The sequence below is a fragment of the Paroedura picta genome, chromosome 6 (assembly GCF_049243985.1).
Source record: "Paroedura picta isolate Pp20150507F chromosome 6, Ppicta_v3.0, whole genome shotgun sequence".
NCBI lineage: Eukaryota > Metazoa > Chordata > Lepidosauria > Squamata > Gekkonidae > Paroedura > Paroedura picta.
The window spans coordinates 49177409-49197865 of NC_135374.1; the positions used below are offsets into that span (position 1 = coordinate 49177409).

At 38.9% G+C, this 20457-nt stretch overlaps 1 protein-coding gene across 23 annotated transcripts in view; it reads right to left on the bottom strand.

The window, feature by feature from the left end:
- ROBO2 (roundabout guidance receptor 2) overlaps positions 1–20457 on the bottom strand; it is a 1095356-nt gene that overhangs the window by 197671 nt on the left and 877228 nt on the right. For all 23 annotated transcript variants that reach the window (XM_077342393.1, XM_077342394.1, XM_077342374.1 and 20 more), the window contains 2 exons: positions 5898–6055; positions 4269–4389 (listed from right to left, as the gene is read on the bottom strand). In XM_077342393.1, coding sequence (XP_077198508.1) covers positions 4269–4389; positions 5898–6055 — 279 coding nt within the window. The remainder of the gene's footprint in view (positions 1–4268; positions 4390–5897; positions 6056–20457) is intronic.

The following is a 20457-nucleotide window of genomic DNA, read 5'->3' on the forward strand; positions in this document are numbered from 1 at the left end:
CTTGAGCACTGACTATCCATTGGAACTGAGTCTGATTTCCCCATTATTTCCTGGATTAGCCTCTGTTCTGTTCAATCTATGGTAAAAAAAAAATGACTGACTGTGCACTCTGGAGAGACTGGTGGTGAGGAAAAAATAGGAACCTATGAAGCATGGCTGGCAAGTGGAGGATGTTTGGGTGCAGGTAGACTGGCAGGCATGGTTTCACATGATGCTGCAGTATCATTTCTGTCTGAAAATCTAGAAGAGCTTGCACCACATTGCACAACACTCCAGGAATCCCTATGATGTCTATGGTTTTTGCCAGATTTACAGAGGTATCCTAGGACTTTGAAAGCTTTTGCTTTACTGTGTCAGGAGAAAAACCTAGTTATTAATTATACCAAAACAAAAATCCTGACAATGGAATATTTCTTATTGTAACTCAGTAGCCCAGTAGGGAGTTTTATGCTGCCTCCATTCCATTCACCAGATCACACCCTGCTCACTTCTCTAGGGTAATTCAGTGGGGAAGGTGCAAGAATAGTAATCAATTGGAACTTGGTTGCAAAGCTTTAGCAAGCTATTTCAATGACAAGGTCTTGTTGGTCCATCATGACCTTCTGCCCATGGTTGATATAGAAAGGGAGATGGTGATCTCTTGGCCCCTTGGGGGGTGTACATTTGATGGCTTCAGCCAGCTTTTGTTAGCTGAAGTGGACAAGTTGTTGGATTTGGTGTGCACTACCATCTGCCCTGTGGACCCCTGTCCCTCCTGGCTCCTCAAATCAGGGGACAGGAAATTATCAACCACTCCCTTACATTGTGAAAGTTTACGGAGATATTTAAGGAGGAAATGGGTTGCCCATTATTGAAAAAATCCATTGCAGGATCCCCGTAACCTGGCCAATTCTTGCCTAGTCCTGCATCTGGCATTTCTGGGTGTGATTGAAAGGGACACAGTGGACCTCCTCCTGGCATACTTCATGGATACTTTGACCTATTCCAGTCTGGCTTCCGTCCTGCCCATGGGCTGGAGATGGTGCTGATCACCCTGATAGCTGACTTTTGGTGACAGTTGGATTAAAGTGTGTTGGCTTTTCTTGTGTTTTTAGATCAATCGGCAGCATTTGATGTTGTCGACCATGAGTAGCTAGCTCACCAACTCACCAGGATCAGGATTCATAGGACATCTCTTCAGTGGCTGATCTCCTTTCTACAGAACTGGGCACAGAGTGTTGCAGTGGGTAAGGAGCAGCTATGCTCCTATCCACTCCCTTGTGGAGTGCCTCAGGAAGCAATTCTCTCATCTACTTTAACATATGGCCCAGCTGGTCCAGAATTCTGTGTTGGGCTGTCATCAATATATTGATGACACCCAGTTCCCTCTCTTGATGGGCAGCCACCCCAACTCTCCCCCAGAAAGATTTATTGGTTGTTGGAAAGTGGTGATGGTTTGGCTCAAGCAAAGTTGGCTTAAACTCAACCTTTCCAAGATGGGTCCTGTAGTTCAGGAGGGAAGGGACGGATAAAGAAGCGCTTCTACCAATCCTGTATAGAGTGCTATTGAAGACCTTTCACACCCCTAGGAATTTGAGAGTGATTGTGGATGGCTCCTTGCCTATGGAGGCTCAGGTCACTAGAGTAGCCTAGCTGGCATTTTTCCATCTTTGCCAGGCATGGCTACTAGTGCCCTATCTGTCCCAGGAATATCTAGCCACAGTGATCCACGAGACTGTTATCTACAGACTAGATTTCTGTATTTCACTCTATACAAGCCTTCCCTCATCCTTCACCCAGAAATAGCAGCTGGTACAAAATGCAGCTGCTAGAGTTCTCACTGGAACACCATGGACAGCTACATCCAGCCGGATGCACCTTACTGCTTAACCTTCTATGCTCCTTACAGAGCTTTGCGCTCTGCAGGGTCAGATAGGTTGGGGACCCTGGCCCTTATGAGTTGTGCCTGGCCCTCATGTGGTATGCCTGGCCTAAACCAGGACCAGGGCTTTTTCAATTTTGGCTCCCACATGGTGGAATGTGCTCCTGAATGAGCTGAGGGCCCCGTCAGAGCTGTCACAGTTCTGCAGGGCCTGTAAAATGGAGCTCTTCTACCAGGCATTTGGTAAGGCCAGGTTGAGATAGATCTTCCCTCCCTCCAGTGCTCTAATGACCTGCTCCATCATCCTTGAGATAGATAACAGCCAACAGCGAGAACTTTAGATATGTTTGTGGGGGGGTGAAAGGCTTTAAAGTTTTATTATTTTACTGTATTTTATTGCTGATGTGAGCCACCGCGAACTAGCTGGCCTAGGAATAGCAGCATAAAAGATAGATAGATAGATAGATAGATAGATAGATAGATAGATAGATAGATAGATAGATAGATAGATAGATAGATAGATAGATAGATAGATAGATAGATAGATAGATAGATAGATAGATAGATAGATAGATAACATATAAACTATTTGGAAGGATGGACTTTTGAATCCTAAAGCTGATTCTTGAAGGTACTGAATTTTCTATATAACACAGGAAGATTATAATGGAAGTACTGGAATTATAATGGAACATTCTTTAGTACATATGTATTTATATTTTGAATCCCCTTCCCTTTAAATTCATTTCATAAACTGCAATGTTTAGCAGGTTGCAGTTCTTGACTACAGTTTATTTAATGTTTACAGAGACAAATTTTGGAACTTTTAAACAATGTAAAGAAGGAGATTCTATTTCAGTTACACATATATTTTGAAAAGTCCTAACCTTAATCCTGTAGCTATATAGGAGACATTAATAAAAATTAGATTTGTGTTTAATATAGCAGATCTATTCAGTACTGAAAAGATTATCACCTAATAGTATAAGCATACTACAGTAGACCATCACAAATGAAAATCTTAAACAGAGTTGCAACCATCAAAATTCACTGAAGTTTATGGACAATACAGGTGTAACTTTGCTTATAGTTTTTGAAGCATTTGATAATTTAAAGGTAAACTTTAATCTTTTGTTTAAGTAATGCATTTGAATGAAAAGTTGTGGTTTGATTCTCCCCCATGTGTATTTATAAAATGGGTCTACATTGGAAACATTCCTTTCAGTGTACTGGATACTCCGAAATAGATTATCAGTCTTTGCGGTTCCTGGGCTTCACTGGAAGATGCATTAAAGAAACAAGATGAAGACATGGCAATTCAATATGAAGGCTTGACAAATCAAATTGTATAAAGAAAGGTGGCAAACTAAGACATGGAAATAATTTTTATTTTGTAATAAAGTACTTTTTTCATTGATTTTCGTTTGTTTTATTCAAGAAGCCTTCACTGGCACATAAAAAAGCCTACTAATGGTGTGTAGAAATGTCACCACTGAGAGTTTTCCTACAGTAAGGTTTTATAATACTATATATTATGTAGTTGCTAATAGGATAGATTTAGATTTAAGATTACTCCAGCATCTCTCCCTCTGAATTTAACTCTTCTCATGGGAAAATGAGTCCTATTATTCATTTTGTTGCCTGGTATGTGAAGCCCCACCAACCTATATATTGGCTGGATTTTCAAACAGATGAACAACCCCACCTGAAAATTTTAAAGAGCATTTTTTAAATGGACAGTGTGATAAAAAACAAAACAAACTATATTTATTAAAATTACATCTTGTGATCTAGATCTAGTCTGTTGCTCAATATTTAAAAACATTGATCTACCAGCATAAGGGGTAACACATAATTTAAACAAGCTACATGAGAGCAAAACATGGACCCACTATCAGCCTTCTCTATAAATCACTATAAACTGTATGACTTTACTATAAAGTTTCTGGGGATTCCTAGAGAATTTGACATCACATCTGGGTTTTTCCTAAAAGTGAACCTCCACCCCTTGCTGGTTGCCAGGCCATGCCTGGCAACCCAAGTAAAAAAATAATTTGTAGTGCAATCTATCATCTGTTTTAAATTTATCATAAATATATTTGATTATTTTGTCTAGGAACACTGGGTTAAAGTTCCTGAATGTATGCATATGTCCAGGGATATCTAAGTGTATTCAAACGGTGCAAGGCGGTCAGAAAATGATATTCTTTTCACTACGGTACTAAAATCAGAATCTTGAGATTTCTACAACAATAAATTAGGAAATTATTTTCAAAAATAAATTAATTCAGATTTTAAAGCATTCATTCTCTGTAAATAGTATATGATCATATTAGCAAATTTAATAATTCATTATTTGTGTTATAACTCTAAAGGATAAAAAAATATGCTTTAAAAGTTTCTTTACCAAAAACAGTCAGCTCTGCTGGATCACTGTCCCGTTCTCCTACCATATTGGTGCCAACACATGTGTACATTCCTGCATCACTCTTTCTTGTGTTCGAAATCATAAGTTTCCCTCCTCGTATCTGTATTAAACAAAATAAGAATGTCTATACATTTTAATTCATAATTATTCTAGTTTCGAGACTTGACACCCACAATTAAAATATTAGTACCCCTTTTGCAGCTTTCTGTCTGTTTAAAAATACAATTCTTTATTCATCTCATAAGATCACTGTCTGTAGGCTTGGGTAGAAAACCCTGACTTGATAAAAAGCAAGCCAGTTTGGTTGTAGTGGTTAGGAGTGCGGACTTCTAATCTGGCAAGCCAGGTTTGATTCTGCACTTCCCCACTTGCAGCCAGCTGGGTGACCTTGGGCTCACCACGGCACTGATAAAACTGTTCTGACCGGGCAGTGATATCAGGGCTTTCTCAGCCTCACCCACCTCACAGGGTGTCTGTTGTGGGGAGAGGAAAGGGAAAGTAACTGTAAGCCACTTTGAGCCTCCTTCAGGTAGAGAAAAGCGGCATATAATAACCAACTCTTCTTCTTCTTCGTCTTCTTCTTCTTCTAAATTCTCAAGACAGGTCTCCCAAATTCTGATGTATCTACACTGGCCTAAAATCTTTACATTCATTGTGTCACAGACAGATTAGCAATTTTCTGAGAATGTGATTTTACACACAAGTGTCACTACCAAACTACATTTTCACTATAAAACTAGAGGGAACATAATCAAGGATAAAAAACTAGGAAAATGCATCCTGTTTATTGCACTGCAGATAAATATCCTTAAATAGCACTATATTTCAGTTAAGTTATCTGACAGAGTTGTGTATAATAAAATAGTGGCTGATTTGAGGCTACTTAAATGCAATGAATTTAACTATCAAAATAGTAACATTTGCACAAGTTTAGGATTTTTGAAAGCAGTTCAAATAAACACAATTATATATGTGTCTGAGCAGCAAAACTATTCTGTTCCCAAATGACATAAAATCCAGCTAGCGAATGGTGTGTGCTCCTGCCACTCAATGCCTATCATCTGTAGGGGACGTATAGGCAGGAAAACTAGGCCTAGACGTCCATCGCTGGCCATGTGGCAATGTCACTTCAGACGCTGGAAATGAAGTCATATCGTGTTACTGATGAAGCAGGCAAGTTCTGGTATATTTTATTTTTATTTATAATTATATTTATTAATTGCCTTATCTTGCAATTAGATAAAAAATCTGTGATAAAATGGATGTCTACGATAGAGATTTTGCTTACCTAGATACCAGAAAGTCACCATGTCTATGTAATGATGTCACATCTGGTGTGTGCCAGGACTGATGAATCTAGCTTAGGACTCTTTTTGCTCCCTGTAAGTTCCTCCTGTCCCCCTGGCCGTTGCCACGGGATCCTGGTAACCATGAATCCAGCAGAAATGTGACCTACTAGCAACCTGTTAGAGTCATCATGCAAAGCATTTTACACTAAACCTTGAATTTTCTTATTTTATAATATTTTTATTTCTAAGTAATCCTAAAAATGTACTTTGTGGAGCATTTTGTGGTTATTATATTGTCATTTCAGCTAAAAGGACTTACACTGATTCTCTCTTCTCTGTCATCAATTCGAATTTTGTCTTTTTTCCAGTAGATAGAAGGCTCAGGATGTCCTCGAGGAGGCTGGCATTCTAAAATGGCTGGTTCCCCTGCTGCTACAACAACATCTGTGGGGTTTTGGCGGAAATCATCCCGGAGTACTGATACAGAAAAATACAGATAGAAAACCAAATATTATAAAATATTTAGGGAAACATACAGAGAAACCATTTTCTTTGTAAAAGGGTTTGTTCATTTTGAGGGAGTAGCTCTTTGATGTGCAAGATAAAAATATACCCAGAACCAGGTACTAAGGCTAGAAATAAAGATGACATCAATAAATGACCTTTAGTTATTATATGAATACAAGGTAGACAGGAATATTTAAGTGCACACATAGTTACTGTTCCACCTATATTCTGTAGATATACCTGCTAAGAGACATCTGGCCAGTGTGACTTGCTGGGGGGGAAAACCCTCATAGCAGTATTGCTGATCTGACACAGAATTATTTTCATTAAAGAAAGCAGCATGCTGGACCCTGCTTGTAACCTATGGAAAATCTGTTGTGCCCGGCTGTCAACTGGCACCTATCTACACAGCAGCTATTTCAAAACCAGCTGTGTAAAAGGAGAGCTGCCACATTTATGCCATTTTACCTTTTCATTGCCAAAATTGTTATGACTTTTCATGCTCAGCAGTTTTAAACAGTGCTAGGATGTCAGGCACACATATTATTGCGCTTGCAAAGCACCTGCTCTTTCGTTACCTTTTAGTACTCCTGCAGCCATAATTAGGCATGAGAGAAACCAAAAGGGCAAAAAAATATTGCACCGCCTATAGACAAAATACTAGATCAGCTAACAAACACTACCCATTTATGTAAATTATGCCACAAAAACCAGGGATTATGCCTTCGTGTACAGAAATGATCACCACTCGTTATTTTTGTTTGTGTGTCCAAATCTAGAAGTTAATTAGCACTCTTAACAACATAAAGCTTAAAATAGCTCCAAAATGAATGATGGAAATTTAGGGCATCTTCTCTGCTTGTAGTTCAGCTTCGTAAAAGACTCATTACTGCTTTAATACAGATATCACCTTTAATGTGGTGAAGAGAGCCCTCTGAGAAATTTTTAAAAGGAGCAGTCAGGAATAGTTCAGCAAAAAAAAATGCTCACTCTCAGCTTATAAGATTTAATTTACTGCTTCTGCTGTTAATAAAATGTGCTCTGTTTTAACATTTTGAACTGCACATTTCCTGTTTCTGTGTGATACATGCAAGGATAAAATTTATATGCACAAGGATTAGGCATTGAAAGAGCTGAGGTGAATATGCATATAAATCTAGTTCTCTAGCTGAGACATCGTTTTCTGCTTATTATTTAACATTTTCAAGATACAGGTAAATCCTAAGAGGGAGGAAACTAATTAAAGGTTGAGTTATTTTCAAATATAAAAAGCTCCATCTATATTCGCTATCACTAGATCCAGAAAATAAGGAAACTGGCATATCTTGCAAGGGTTCAGCTTATTTTGAGGGGAAATGTCTGGCAAGGTGAATAGTATTCAATAAATACCCTTTTCCCAACAAACATCTTGCCAAAAGAGCAACCCAAAAAGGTATTCTGGATTACTTAGAACATAAAACATACAGATAAAAATATAGATATGTAATACAGATATTAATTGTCATACAAAAGGTAGTAAACTTTTGGGGAAGAGTGCATTCTAAAAAAGGGAATTATTGGATAAAAGGAAGGCAAAATATTGTGCTTGCTAGCGAGCTGCACATCAGGCTCACATACATTTAAAGCAGCGACACTGAGTGGCTAGGAAGCCATACATGGTTCTTTTCTAGGCAGCCTATAGTTCTTGCCCAATATGACACATTTTCCTTAACTGTGAGCATTTGGAAGGTGGTTCTCTCCTTAAACAGCTCAGTAAGGATCAGGCCGCTCCACCCATCCCCCTATCCACTTGACTACAGACTCTGTGTTTGCATCTTAGCATAGGGAAACTGATGGGAGGAGAGCAAGTTGGAATTCTTGTGAGATTGTGCCTTGTGTTGAAGTGAAGGCAATTCCTGGAGATTTGGAAGTGGTACCAGGGGAGGTATGAGGTTTGGGGAGGGGCCATAACCAGTTGTCAGGTCATATAGTCCACCCCCAAAGCAGTGATTTTCGGTAGAGGAGCTTATCTTTGTCATCTGGAGATCAGTTGTAATTCCAGGAAAGCTCCAGCAACACCTGGGGGTTGGTAGATTCAAAAGAGCTGCCTAAGATTCAGCAGGGGTAGGAAGAGACAATCCTACATGTACAGGCATATTTTAGTCATCCAATAATGTAGTTACATATAATATTAATAGATATATTTTATGTGATTTGATGAGAAACCAGAATATATGTTTATATAGTGGCTCTTTTGGCTACTGGTGCAGCTCTCCATGAGAGTACCATTGATCTATAGCATAAAATACAACATTAGAAGGGCATTCCAAACATGAAGGACCATAATGCCAACTTTCAAATGTACTATTTTTTAATATTTCTTGGTCTGCCTAAAATTTATATTTTAAGAAGTCAAAATGTATCTATGTTTAGGTATCTGCATAACACAGAAAGCAAAACAAACAACCCCTCCCCAAAACATTTGATCCAAACACTACAATCTCAAAAGCATCATTTGCTTGAACACTAGCCTCCACTCTGGATAGTTTTCTCTCTCCACAATCTCCCAAACCAAGGATAGTTTCCTACATTTTGCTAGCTTCACGTCATATTCCAGCAGTTCTTCTGACTTTTTAAATCAATTATCTTCAGCTTATCATAAATTCCTGATTTATTGTTTTACTTTACGAATTGCAAGTCCCACATGTCCCCTGTTTGATCAGAAAGGAGTAGACATAAAACTTTGCAGAGACAAAGCTAACCATAAATGTTGTTATTAATAAAAGAATTAAAGCCCAGTGCGGTCAGAAATGCACCAGGCACTAGGGAGGGGCTTGGTGGGAAGGATTTAAAGGGAGCAGGTGCAGAGAGGCTGCACCCTGTGGGGTCAGGCAGTTAAAGAGCTGGGCAGTCTCTCCCCATTGGGAGAGCTGCCTGGCTTCCTGGCCCCTGCGCTGCCCCGCAGGGTGCAGAGCAGGTTCTCTCTGCACCCTGTAGGGGCGGACAGTTAAAGAGAGCCGTGCAGCATTTCTCCCCATCGGGAGAGGCACTGGCTGGCTTCCTGACCCCTGCAATGCCCCAGCAGAGTGCAGAGAGGTTTTCAAATGTTCAGCACATCATGAGAAGTGCCAATCACTCTTTATATACATACATAGATAGTTATGTAAATATAAGAAATACGAAGGTGTGAAAACTGTGCTGCAAACATTCTTGCCACGTAAACGTGCCCTGACTGGATCACCTTAGGATCCCCAGGGATCACAGTTCCATGCCAAGCAGCTTTGGGCCTGAGCAGTGACTGCTCGATCACAGGCAGCTGCTTTTGGCATTTCCTGGAGAAGTGTTTGGTTGGAGACAGGAAGGATGAAAATGTGAACAAAGATTGCATTTCCCTTTCAGGCTTGTTGATTTTTTATCCATGTGGCTTTTTACCATTTCACCCATGTGGCCTTTAATTTTATAGGACAGTTTTCAATCCAGCTGGTTGATGGTGTTAAATGTAAGTCCTTCTTCAGTTTTGATTGATTCTCTACATTTTATATTAGAAATAATTATTATTATGAGAAGAAAGTAATTATGCTAGGATTGGTCAGTGGAAAAAGGAAATCAGGTTGACAAAAAACATAATGGTTGGACGTGTTCAAAATGGACACCGGCCAGAAGACTGCACGGCTGAGGGAGGCAGTGTGGAATCGGGGATCATGGCGAAAGCTGTGCCATGAGATAATCAAGAGTCAGACATGACTGAATGGCTGACAACAACAATCATTACAATTTCTAAGCAAGAAAATGTGATGTAGATTCAATTACAATTTTAGATTCAAATGGGTAGCCGTGTTGGTCTGAAGTAGCACAATAGAGTCCAGTAGCACCTTTAAGCCCAACAAAGATTTATTCAAGGTGTGAGCTTGCACTTGAAAGCTCACACTTTGAATTAATCTTTGTTAGTCTTAAAGGTACTAAAAGGTAAAGGTATCCCCTGTGCAAGCATTGGGTCATGTCTGACCCTTGGGGTGATGCCCTCTAGTGTTTTCATGGCAGACTCAATACAGGGTGGTTTGCCAGTGCCTTCCGCAGTCATTACCGTTTACCCCCCAGCAAGCTGGGTACTCATTTTACCAACCTCAGAAGGATGGAAGGCTGAGTCAACCTTGAGCCGGCTGCTGGGATCGAACTCCCAGCCTCATGGGCAGAGCTTTCAGACAACATTTCTGCTGCCTTACCACTCTGCGCCACAAGAGGCTCTTTCAAAGGTACTACTGGACTCTAATTACAATTTTAGTACAGCTGAAATAAGTTTATATTAAATGAATCATTTTAAAGCTGGCAACAATTCAAGTTACATGGCCTGTCCAAATATTTGTATGGAATTTTTCATATTCAGAAGAACAGAGAAAATTGAATATTTCTTTAAATAAAAGAAAATTATGGCATCTGTGAAGGCATGCTGGATAGCTCTGATCTGTTCTGAGACCAGATAAATGTATAATTTAATTGAAGCTTTTATACTTGGCATTTAATAGCATACTATTAGAGGCTTAAGTATAATTTTCAAAGAGAACATGCTATGCTCAAAAGAAGCAAAATTAGGCATGGTCAAGCAAAATAATTCTTAAAATCATAAAGCTAGGGTTTATTCAGACCTCATTTATGGTTCAAACATGAAACACATGCTCTCTAGGTCAGCCAGGACTCAACAATGTTGAAGACTCCTCAGAGGAAGAAGAGGCCAGTATAGCCAGACCATAGGCAGTGGAAGCCAACAAAGGGAAGGGGAGGTGGAAGCATGCCAAGACTTACTGCCAAGAGCTTGTACAAAGTCACATCCACTCCCCGGCTCAGATCCAGAAGATGAAAGCCAGTTGCCTGTTTCCAGCCTTCCAGGATCACCTGCATCATTAGAAGGCCGAAGGTGCAGTCATAAAGCAGAGATGCAGGCTAGAAGGAGAAGCACTCACTTTATGGTTAGATGCCAGCTACAGCAGAGAGGGATGAGGAGTAATTTGAGCAGCTGGCATTTAACTATAAACTTGTTTGAGGGATGTTGTGGGGTGTGGATGCAATGTAAATTATACGACGAAGCCTTTTTGTCTGAAAACCTTGACTTCTTGGGCAGGAATATCATATTGCCTGCCTTCTAGAAACCCTGAAATTTGGACTAGAAATGACTTTGCATCTCAACTCCTCCCTCCCTCCCTCCCTCCCTCATTCATTCATTCATTCATTCAATTGATTTTCCTCCATTATCAGCAAACAATCCTGCGGTAGGTTACAAGGATAAAAAAAAATAACCCCCCCACATAAAAATATTAAAAGAACAATCTCAACCGGTGTAAATAAAACCCCCAATCTTCTCCCCCTTTCCAACTCCTCCCTCCCAGTGCTTCAGAGGGAGAGACCAAGGGTGCCTGTCAGTCCTATTATGGTAAAGGTAAAGGTATCCCCTGTGCAAGCACCGAGTCATGTCTGACCCTTGAGGTGACGCCCTCTAGCGTTTTCTTGGCAGACTCAATACAGGGTGGTTTGCCATTCCCTTCCCTAGTCATTATCATTTTACCCCCCAGCAAGCTGGATACTCATTTTACTGACCTCAACCAAAGAGCTCCAACTTGGTGGAAGAGCTCCAACTTGAAGGCTCTGTGAAACCGTGAAAGTTCCAGCAGGGCCCTCAGCTCTTCTGGGAGCTCATTCCACCAGGTCAGGGCCAGGACCAAAAAGGCCCTGGCCCTGGTTGAGGCTAGTTGGACTTCCTGTGCTTCGGGAACCACTAACAAACTAGTACCCACCAAGCACAAGGCCCTGCAGGGGGCATAAGGTGATAGGCGGTCCCTCAGATATGTGGGTCCCAGACTGCAAAGGGCCTTGAAGATCAAAACCAAAACCTTGAACTTGATCTGTGTCACAACTGGCAACCAATGCAACAGCCTCAGCACCAGCTACATGTGGAGCCCTTAAGGAGTTCCAGTGAGGACCCTAGCAGATGCATTTTGTACTAGCTGCAATTTGTTTTGGTTGTTTGAAAGAATGGAGAAGGATTCTGAAGCCTGATACCAGCCCTCAGCCAGACCCTTTCACACAAATAGATGCATCAAATGTATTTTAAAAATGATAAGAAAGAGCTGGTATTTATACCCCACTTTTCTCTTCCCTAAGGAGTCTCAGTGGCTTACAATCACCTTCCCTTCCTCTTCCACAACAAAAAACCCCAAGAATCCTGGTACATGCTCTGACAAAGAGTTCAGGCTTATCAAGAGATAACTATACCCAAGCCATTGGTATATCGTGTCAGTATACCATACTTGTTCTGGTGGAATTCTTGTCTCTTTAGAGGTACTATAGAGATCTAATGAAGTATGAGAAGATCAGTATTAGAAGAAAAGAAAGATAAGGAACTGACTAAGTTTAATTTTGGCTGTAAAACTAGCAACAACTCGGAATTTGGGGTAATTATTTATATGGGCATGACAATATATAGCATCATTCCCTTCTGTATTCATCCAGAAGTCTGGGAGTCATATTATAAAACCTGTTTGCTTCTCTGAGAGAACTTCTAAAATTATTATTATATTTAATATAGCTAGTGAAACAAGTATGCTTAGCAGCAGTCCTTCCATACTGGATCATCATTTTTCTAATTCAGCATACAGTCTATAAAATGGCCTACCAAGCTTCTCTGGAATGTCTAGAACTGGGCAAAGAATATGAATTTTTCTCTTGGAGTAGCTCTTTAAACAAGGTAACCCAATGTTTTCATAAAGTGGTTAGCTCTGACATGATGGTTAATATGCCATAATCACTGATAGCTGTTGATTGAGCAATCTAGATCTGTCAACACATCTGTTATAGGTGAAGGGCTCCTGCTCACAGCCTTTATGGCTTAACACCACTACAAGTGGTGGCAGAATTTTTTTAAAATTGTGCACATGTGCTACTACAGAATTTCAGGGAAAATTAAATTTTTCTGTCCCAATATGTAATTGTTTACACTTATACTGACCTTCATTTGCCATTTTGTTGCATATTCACCAAGTGAGTATAAATAATTCAGATCCTGGATGTTGTTTATTATGTGTGTATTTTATGTGTGTATAGTTCTTGGTTATAGTACAATAAAAATAATACATTTCTTTATTAAAATTCATAGAAGAATGACTGAATAAGTCCATTATTTCATAGCAATGTAATAACAACATTATTACATCTATTAGTAAACATAGATATGTTGGTGGGATCCTAACTGAAGGGACTTGGCTCTTAACTGAGGGGACTTCATAAAATGAATAATATTCCATCTTAAACAATATAATTAACTCTTAATGAACCTTTCCCCTTTCCCAGTAAATTCAATTTAGTCTAATCCTCAGGTTTATGGTAATGTTGAGCTCATTAAAATGTTACTTAAAACTCATTAAAATGCGCACTGAGAGGTAACAGCTTCATTACGGTAATATATGGTAAAAGAAAAAAGAATGCTTTATTATCATTTAATTGTTTCCAAAACTGAATATATTTGCATAGTGATAAGGTTCACAGGATACTTTAAATGGTACTCAATAATTAAACAGCTCAGTAATTAAAAATGCATTTCTAAAAATAATTTTATGTTATTGTCTATTCTTGGTTGTTCTTCTAATTAGAAAAAGTAGCCATATCAATCCAGCTCATGAAATTGGGTGGAAATGATACATAAATGGGGAAGATTAAATTATTTGTTAAATTATATTGTGCTCATTTTTGTTCCAAGAGCTTTATATTTAAAACTGCACATATAGAATAATTAAATATTAGATAAACTTTATATTCATAAGATTCATTTTAGGAATTTTCCCTGCCTTCTCCACAAAAAAGCTGAAAGCAGCTTAAAAATGTACACAAATATAAGCAAGAAGCACATCTTAAAATTATATTTAAAAATATAACCCTCAGAGCATCAGCCAGAACTGACATCACATCCTCCCCAAATTACATAATTCATAGTACTGCCCCCTAAACCTCCTGGTTTTGCCAAGGCAGCATTGAGAATTTGTGGTTCATAAAAATGTCTGTCTGTAGTATAATGACACTACCTGTCTTGAAAGTAACTGTAAGGATCAGGAGGCTGAACACATGCTGTCTAATACTAAGGGTAATGACAACTGTGGAACAATACGGAGTTTATGGGGCAAAACATTAGACAGCCTTTTTAAAAACCTCTGAGCCTATTTATGAGCACAAACAGTACCCTGCACTTTCTTATGAAAAGCAGTAATAGCTGCAAGAAGGGTCTTCATCAACGACACTATTCTGTTATTGTTTTTAACTCATCAGCCGCTGTGAGCTGGTTAAAAAATGTAATTAATAAATAATAATAATAAATAAATAACCCATCCTTTGCAAAGGATAACATGTATTTTAAAACTGACAACATGGGCAGGTAAAAGGGCATTTCTTTTTAGCAGATGTCCAAGATTCAACTTCAATCACTTTCTTTCCCTAAGACTATCTAGTTAAAAGCTATGCATTTGCAGCAAAATATCTAGAATTCCTTGAGGAAAGGAGCACCCTAAGGTTGAATCCTCCACACTGTTGAATGTAGCCTTGTTCCACTGTTTGCAGATCTGAGGCAGGACGATGGAATGTCAGTCTAGGCATTGTTGTTAGGTGCGAAGTTGTGTCCGACCCATTGCGACCCCATGGACAATGATCCTCCAGGTCTTCCTGTCCTCTACCATTCCTCGGAGTCCATTTAAGTTTGCACCAACTGCTCCAGTGACTCTATCCAACCACCTCATTCTCTGTTGTCCCCTTCTTCTTTTGCCCTCAATCTCTCCCAGCATTAGGCTCTTCTCCAGGGAGTCCTTCCTTCTTATAAGGTGGCCAAAGTCTAGGCATAGCAGTGCCGAAAACCATATCTGTTAGGGTTGAATGGAGCCACTAAGATATCATCCAGCTTGGTGTAATAATTAGGAGTGTGGACTTCTAATCTGGCGAGCAGGGTTTGATTCCGCGGTCCCCCACAAGCAACCAGCTGGGTGACCTTGGGCTCACCACAGCACTGATAAAGCTGTTCTGACCAAGCAGTAATATCTCAGCCTCACCCGCCTCACAGGGTGTCTGTTGTCGGGAGAAGAAAGAAAAGGCAAATGTAAGCCACTTGGAGACTCCTTCGGGTAGAGAAAAGCGGCATATAAGAACGAACTCTTCTTGGCTACCATTTCCCCTATAAACTTATTTAGGAGAGGGAAAGGGGGAACGCATAAAAATGTGCTTGACCTTGGACTTGGATTGCATTCCCCAGGGAAGCAGAACTCCCTTGTGGTTCCTTGTATTTGACTGAGAAAAACTGGTCCATCTGAGAGTATCCCCATGTATTGAATATTGCACTGATATACCTGTCCTGGATAGATCATTTGAAGTTGCTCTGACACACACTACTCAATTTATCTGCCTCTGTATTTAATGTTTCCACTATATGGATGATTTTGGGACAGGCCTCAATACTAATAGCCCTTCCCCTGTGACTATTGCTTCTAGTCAAAGATTCTGGGAGCCCATGCCTCCTTGCTTCCTGAAATAGTATATTTTTGTGGTGTTAGCCATCTGGATTGGCATCCTTTTGTCTTTGAGAATATTTGAGAAGCAAGTAAAGGCAAATCTTACCACATGAACCATAGAATCACAGAGTGGGAAGGGACCTCCAGGGTAATCTAGTCTATACCCCTGAACAATGCAGGAAATCACAACTACCTTCCCACCACCAGTAACCCCAATTTCATTCCCAAGTGATCCTCCCACCAAAAATATCCAGAATCCAACCTGGCCTGAAGGAAAATCCCACAATATGGATCAGCAATTTCCAGGGTATGCAATGAAGGGCTACAAGAGACAGATATTGACACATCCCTTACTGCCCACCCTCTCACAATCTGCCTAAGTTCATAAAATCAGCATTTCTGTCAGATGACTATCTAACCTCTGCTTAAAAAATTCCAAAGAAGGAGAACCCACCACCTCCTGGGGAAGCCTGTTCCACTGAGGAAACACTCTAACCATGAAGAACTTCCAGATGCTAAGCCAAAAATTCTTTTTAATTAATTTCAGCCCATGGGTTCTGCTTCGACCCCCTGGGGCAACAGAAAACAGCTCTGCTCCATCTTCTAGTATTTGAAGATGGTTATATCACTTCTTAGGCATCTTCTCTCCAGGCTAAACAGACCAAGCTCCTTAAATCTTTCCTCATACAACTTGGTCTCCAAACCCCTCATCCCTCACCATCTTTGTAGCCCTCCTCTGGACACAATTAAGTTTTTCTACATCTTTCTTCAGTTGTGGTACCACTCCAAGTGACGTATTACCAGAGCAGAGTAAAGCAGTAACATCACCTGTCAAGATCTGAACACCACATGTCTTTTAATACAGCCCAAAATCCCATTGGCCATTTTAACCACCAAGTCACACTGCTGAATCATGTTCATCTTCTAAGATCCTTTTCACATGCACTACTGCCAAGACAAGCCTCACCCATCCTATAGTGATGCATTTGATTTTTCCTACCTAAACTTTACATTTATCACTATTAAAATTAGTGTTGGGCACTTCAGATGCCAAAGCACCCAACCCTAATTAAAATTCATTTTAGCCAGTTTTCTAGCCTGTCAAGATCATCCTGTATTCTGATTCTGTCTTCTTGTGTGTTTTCTACCTTTCCCAGTTTAGTGTCATCTGCACATTTAATAAGTACCCTCTCTATTCTTTCATCCAAATAATTTATAAATATGTTGAACAACACAGGGCCCAGGACAAATCTCTGAGGCACTCCATTCATTACTCCTCTGCAAGAAGAGCACAAACCATTTACAGCCAGTGTAATCTGTCAACCAGTTCTCGATCCACCTAACAGTAAAAGGATCCATGCCATTAGAATAGCATGTGGAACCTTATCAAAAGCCTTTTTGAAACCGTTAAACTATGTCCACAGCATTTTATAGCACAAGGCTCCAAAACACTACTATGGGGAGTCACTTGTATTATAGATCACCAGCCAAGTCCTGAAAAGTCTTGACAATGGGCACACCAATCAAATAAGAAAGCATCCATAATCAGGGTGATCTGAGGAATACAGAAATTGAATTGGACACATAAAAACAGATTGGTATCACGTAGCCACCAATGTCAAGATCTGATCACCACCTTAGATACTAAAAAACAGCATCTTGGGGAGTTTTATTAGGGCCATTCTTCCTCACAAACCAGATACGCAAATTCTGCATGGGCAACCTGGCTAAAATAATTACAGCAGTAGTTGATGGACTCAGTATTTGATGGACTAGTAACCACAGGATGGCCTTCATTTGTTGTCTTTCCTCCTGAGAAAAGAAAAAGGAGAGAGACATTCTGGATTTACATGTTCATGTCTCTGGAACCTGAATGCCTTAATTAATAAATAATTAATATATGAGTTTTTCTTTACATAAGAACTAGATTCAATAGGCAAATTGTTTGTATTTTGCATTGCTCAAAAAAACTAGTTTGAAAAGGTCTCATTTTGTATTGTTTTTATTGGTGTATTTTATATGCTGCCAGCCACCCCGAATCCCACTCAGGTGAAAGGAAGCAGAATATAAATGTAATAAATAAATACAAATTCTATTTATAATTCTGGGTACCATTTAGAAACATTTTTGAAATAACTAAAAAAACCAGCAAGTTTGAACACATGCAAGCATACACTCTTAACTGGCTAAATATTATGATTATAAATTCTTTTATGACTTTGGTAAATATGTGCTTCAGAAAATTTATATTAATAAGGTATCAGTAGAACATGAATTTTAGGAAAATAAAAGAACAATCGTTTCTCACCACACTGGTCTAACAAACTGAATATTATACAGTAAATAATAATAATAATAATAATAATAATAATAAAAACATATATACTCATTTGGTTGAGATTTTCATTTCTACACTCTTCCCCATTTCATTTTCTCAGCATTCTGAAAAGAAACCAAATAATGTGCCTTTCTAGCCAAGTAAACCACCTCTCATTTTATTGCACATTCCTGCAAACAAAGAATTTTTCTAAGTTCAATCTGAGATAACTAAGAAAGGAAGGAATTGGTATAAGTACTAATGCTGAAAATTCTCTCAATTGTATTACCATGTATTCAACAATCAAGGTTAAATGAGATACCATAAATACAAACTAAAAGATAGATGATGTATTTGAAAAAAGTAATTGCACATTATACATACTATACTACCTTTTCACTACATAAGCACAATCTAAATTGAAAATCCAGGAACAAACCTTGTAAATAAATGAAATGCAAAACTAAGTAAAGCCTCCATTTTTAACTGATATTTATGGTGGGGCATCAATATATATTTGGAGAAGACTTTGCTTCACATTTTATACACAGATAATTACTGTTTTCACATTATTTGCAAGATTATGTTACCAAACTAGTTTATGTAATACAACAAAAACAAACATGTTGCATTTGTGATACACAGTGAACAGACTATAAATAATTTTAAGCAGGAATCAGTAAATATAACTAAGAAAATGGACCAGAATTAGAAAAAAATAATCATGTATGACTATTGCTGCTATTTACATATATCAAAGTTCTGAAACTTTAGTTTATAGGCAGAGGACAGCTGTACATGGTCAGTTCATAACTCATTCATGTAATTACACAATCACAAGATGCAATTTCTGCCACCTAGCACATGATGAAAAGAGCACCAAGTTAGAAATGTTGGTGTGTGCTGGAAATTTTATATTACAAGGCTGCAACACAACTGCTGTAATGGGGATGATGAGTATGGCTATTTGATTGGACTCTGAATATCTCAAGAATGCTACATAGCCCTTAAGCTTATAGATGACTTTGGAGGAGCCACATACTTTCAGTCCTAACTCAAACACAAAGTTGTTCTGAGCATGCAAGCAGGATAACTTCATGTGCACTGTTGTACATATTCAGCTTAAAATAATGTTTGTTTTTTAGTGGAGGCTGATTTTAAAGTGGGGAGCTCTCATACATTTTTAACTGGAACAAAATTGTACTACTAGAAAATGGCCAACTTTATGACTAGATACAAGAAGTTGCTGTTTGTGGTAATACATTGCTGTGATCACTTTAAAGCTAGTAGTCCCCAAAACACATTTAAAATGGTGCTAACTATTTCTGATATACCAAGAAAAAAGCACTAAGCACATGGTAATTGGCTCCAACTATTGGCTATCGAAGATTTCTTGGCAGCTTTCTTTTTCCTACCTCATGTTTCCATTCTCCTTAGTGTGAACTGAAGTCACTTGGCTCCTGTCCACTTCCTATAAGGTACAAAATCTGTCAAAATTCTTTCTGAAATATGGAAATAAAAAGAATGTGTTCCAAGCAATGGAGAGAAGCGGTCTGGATAGTTTGCTTGCTACTTCTGAAAATGCTAATATCACCTGTCCACAAAACCCCTCTGCTCCACCCCCTAAGGATTGTTGTTAGTAAAAGAAAGCAGTCTGGCCCACCTCCTGACGTCTTTAATTGACTTCATAGTGAGTGTTATCAAGAGCTATTCAAGCAGTGCTAATGGCGCCTGCAGATCGTTCACACATGGTATCACTGGCATACATTGGCCCTTAAAAGGACTAATAGGACAGTGTAATCTCCACTCAGTGGGTGAACAAGAACCAAGGCCTATCTGGAAAAACAACAACAAATAATTAGGAAGGGCTCTTCTCAGTCAGAATCAGGACATGACAATAATAACGCTGAAATACAAAGCATGATCTTGAGCAAACTTCACTTTATTACAATGTATTTTTTACACTGCAGCATTTTAAGCATGGTTTATGATTAATTGTTTTACATAATAACTTTTGCATGCTGATTAAACTTCTTTTTAAAAATGGCTTTAAAGTGATGGATTAATTTGACGCTTTGGTATTCAGAGTGGTGCAGAACTATTTTTCTGTAGGAACAATCCGGGATGGTCCTTTGTTTCTAGGACACGGAGGACTGGATTGTAAAATCAAAAGATTACACAAAATAACGATAGAGGCAAACAATCACAGTGGCTTGAAAACCGAAGATATATCAACTTAAGTGGTAGGAAACATTTGCACAATTCAGCAGCTTAATTCTGTTTCTTTAAACCCTATGTCAGAATTCAGACATCTTTCCATACGGTAGTTAAGAAGAGTATGAATGAGAATCAGAAATAATTTTTGCAGTGAGTCTGCAAACATAGTTTGTCTAACTATGGTTTGGTGTGATGTTTAAATTGATAAGCCATAATTATTGCAATAATTACCATATCTCAAGAGGCAATGGTAATGGGAGTAGATGGAAAATTAAAGCAAGCAAGTGGGTGTAATCCATTGTTAGCTTGTGCATCTGGAATCTCAT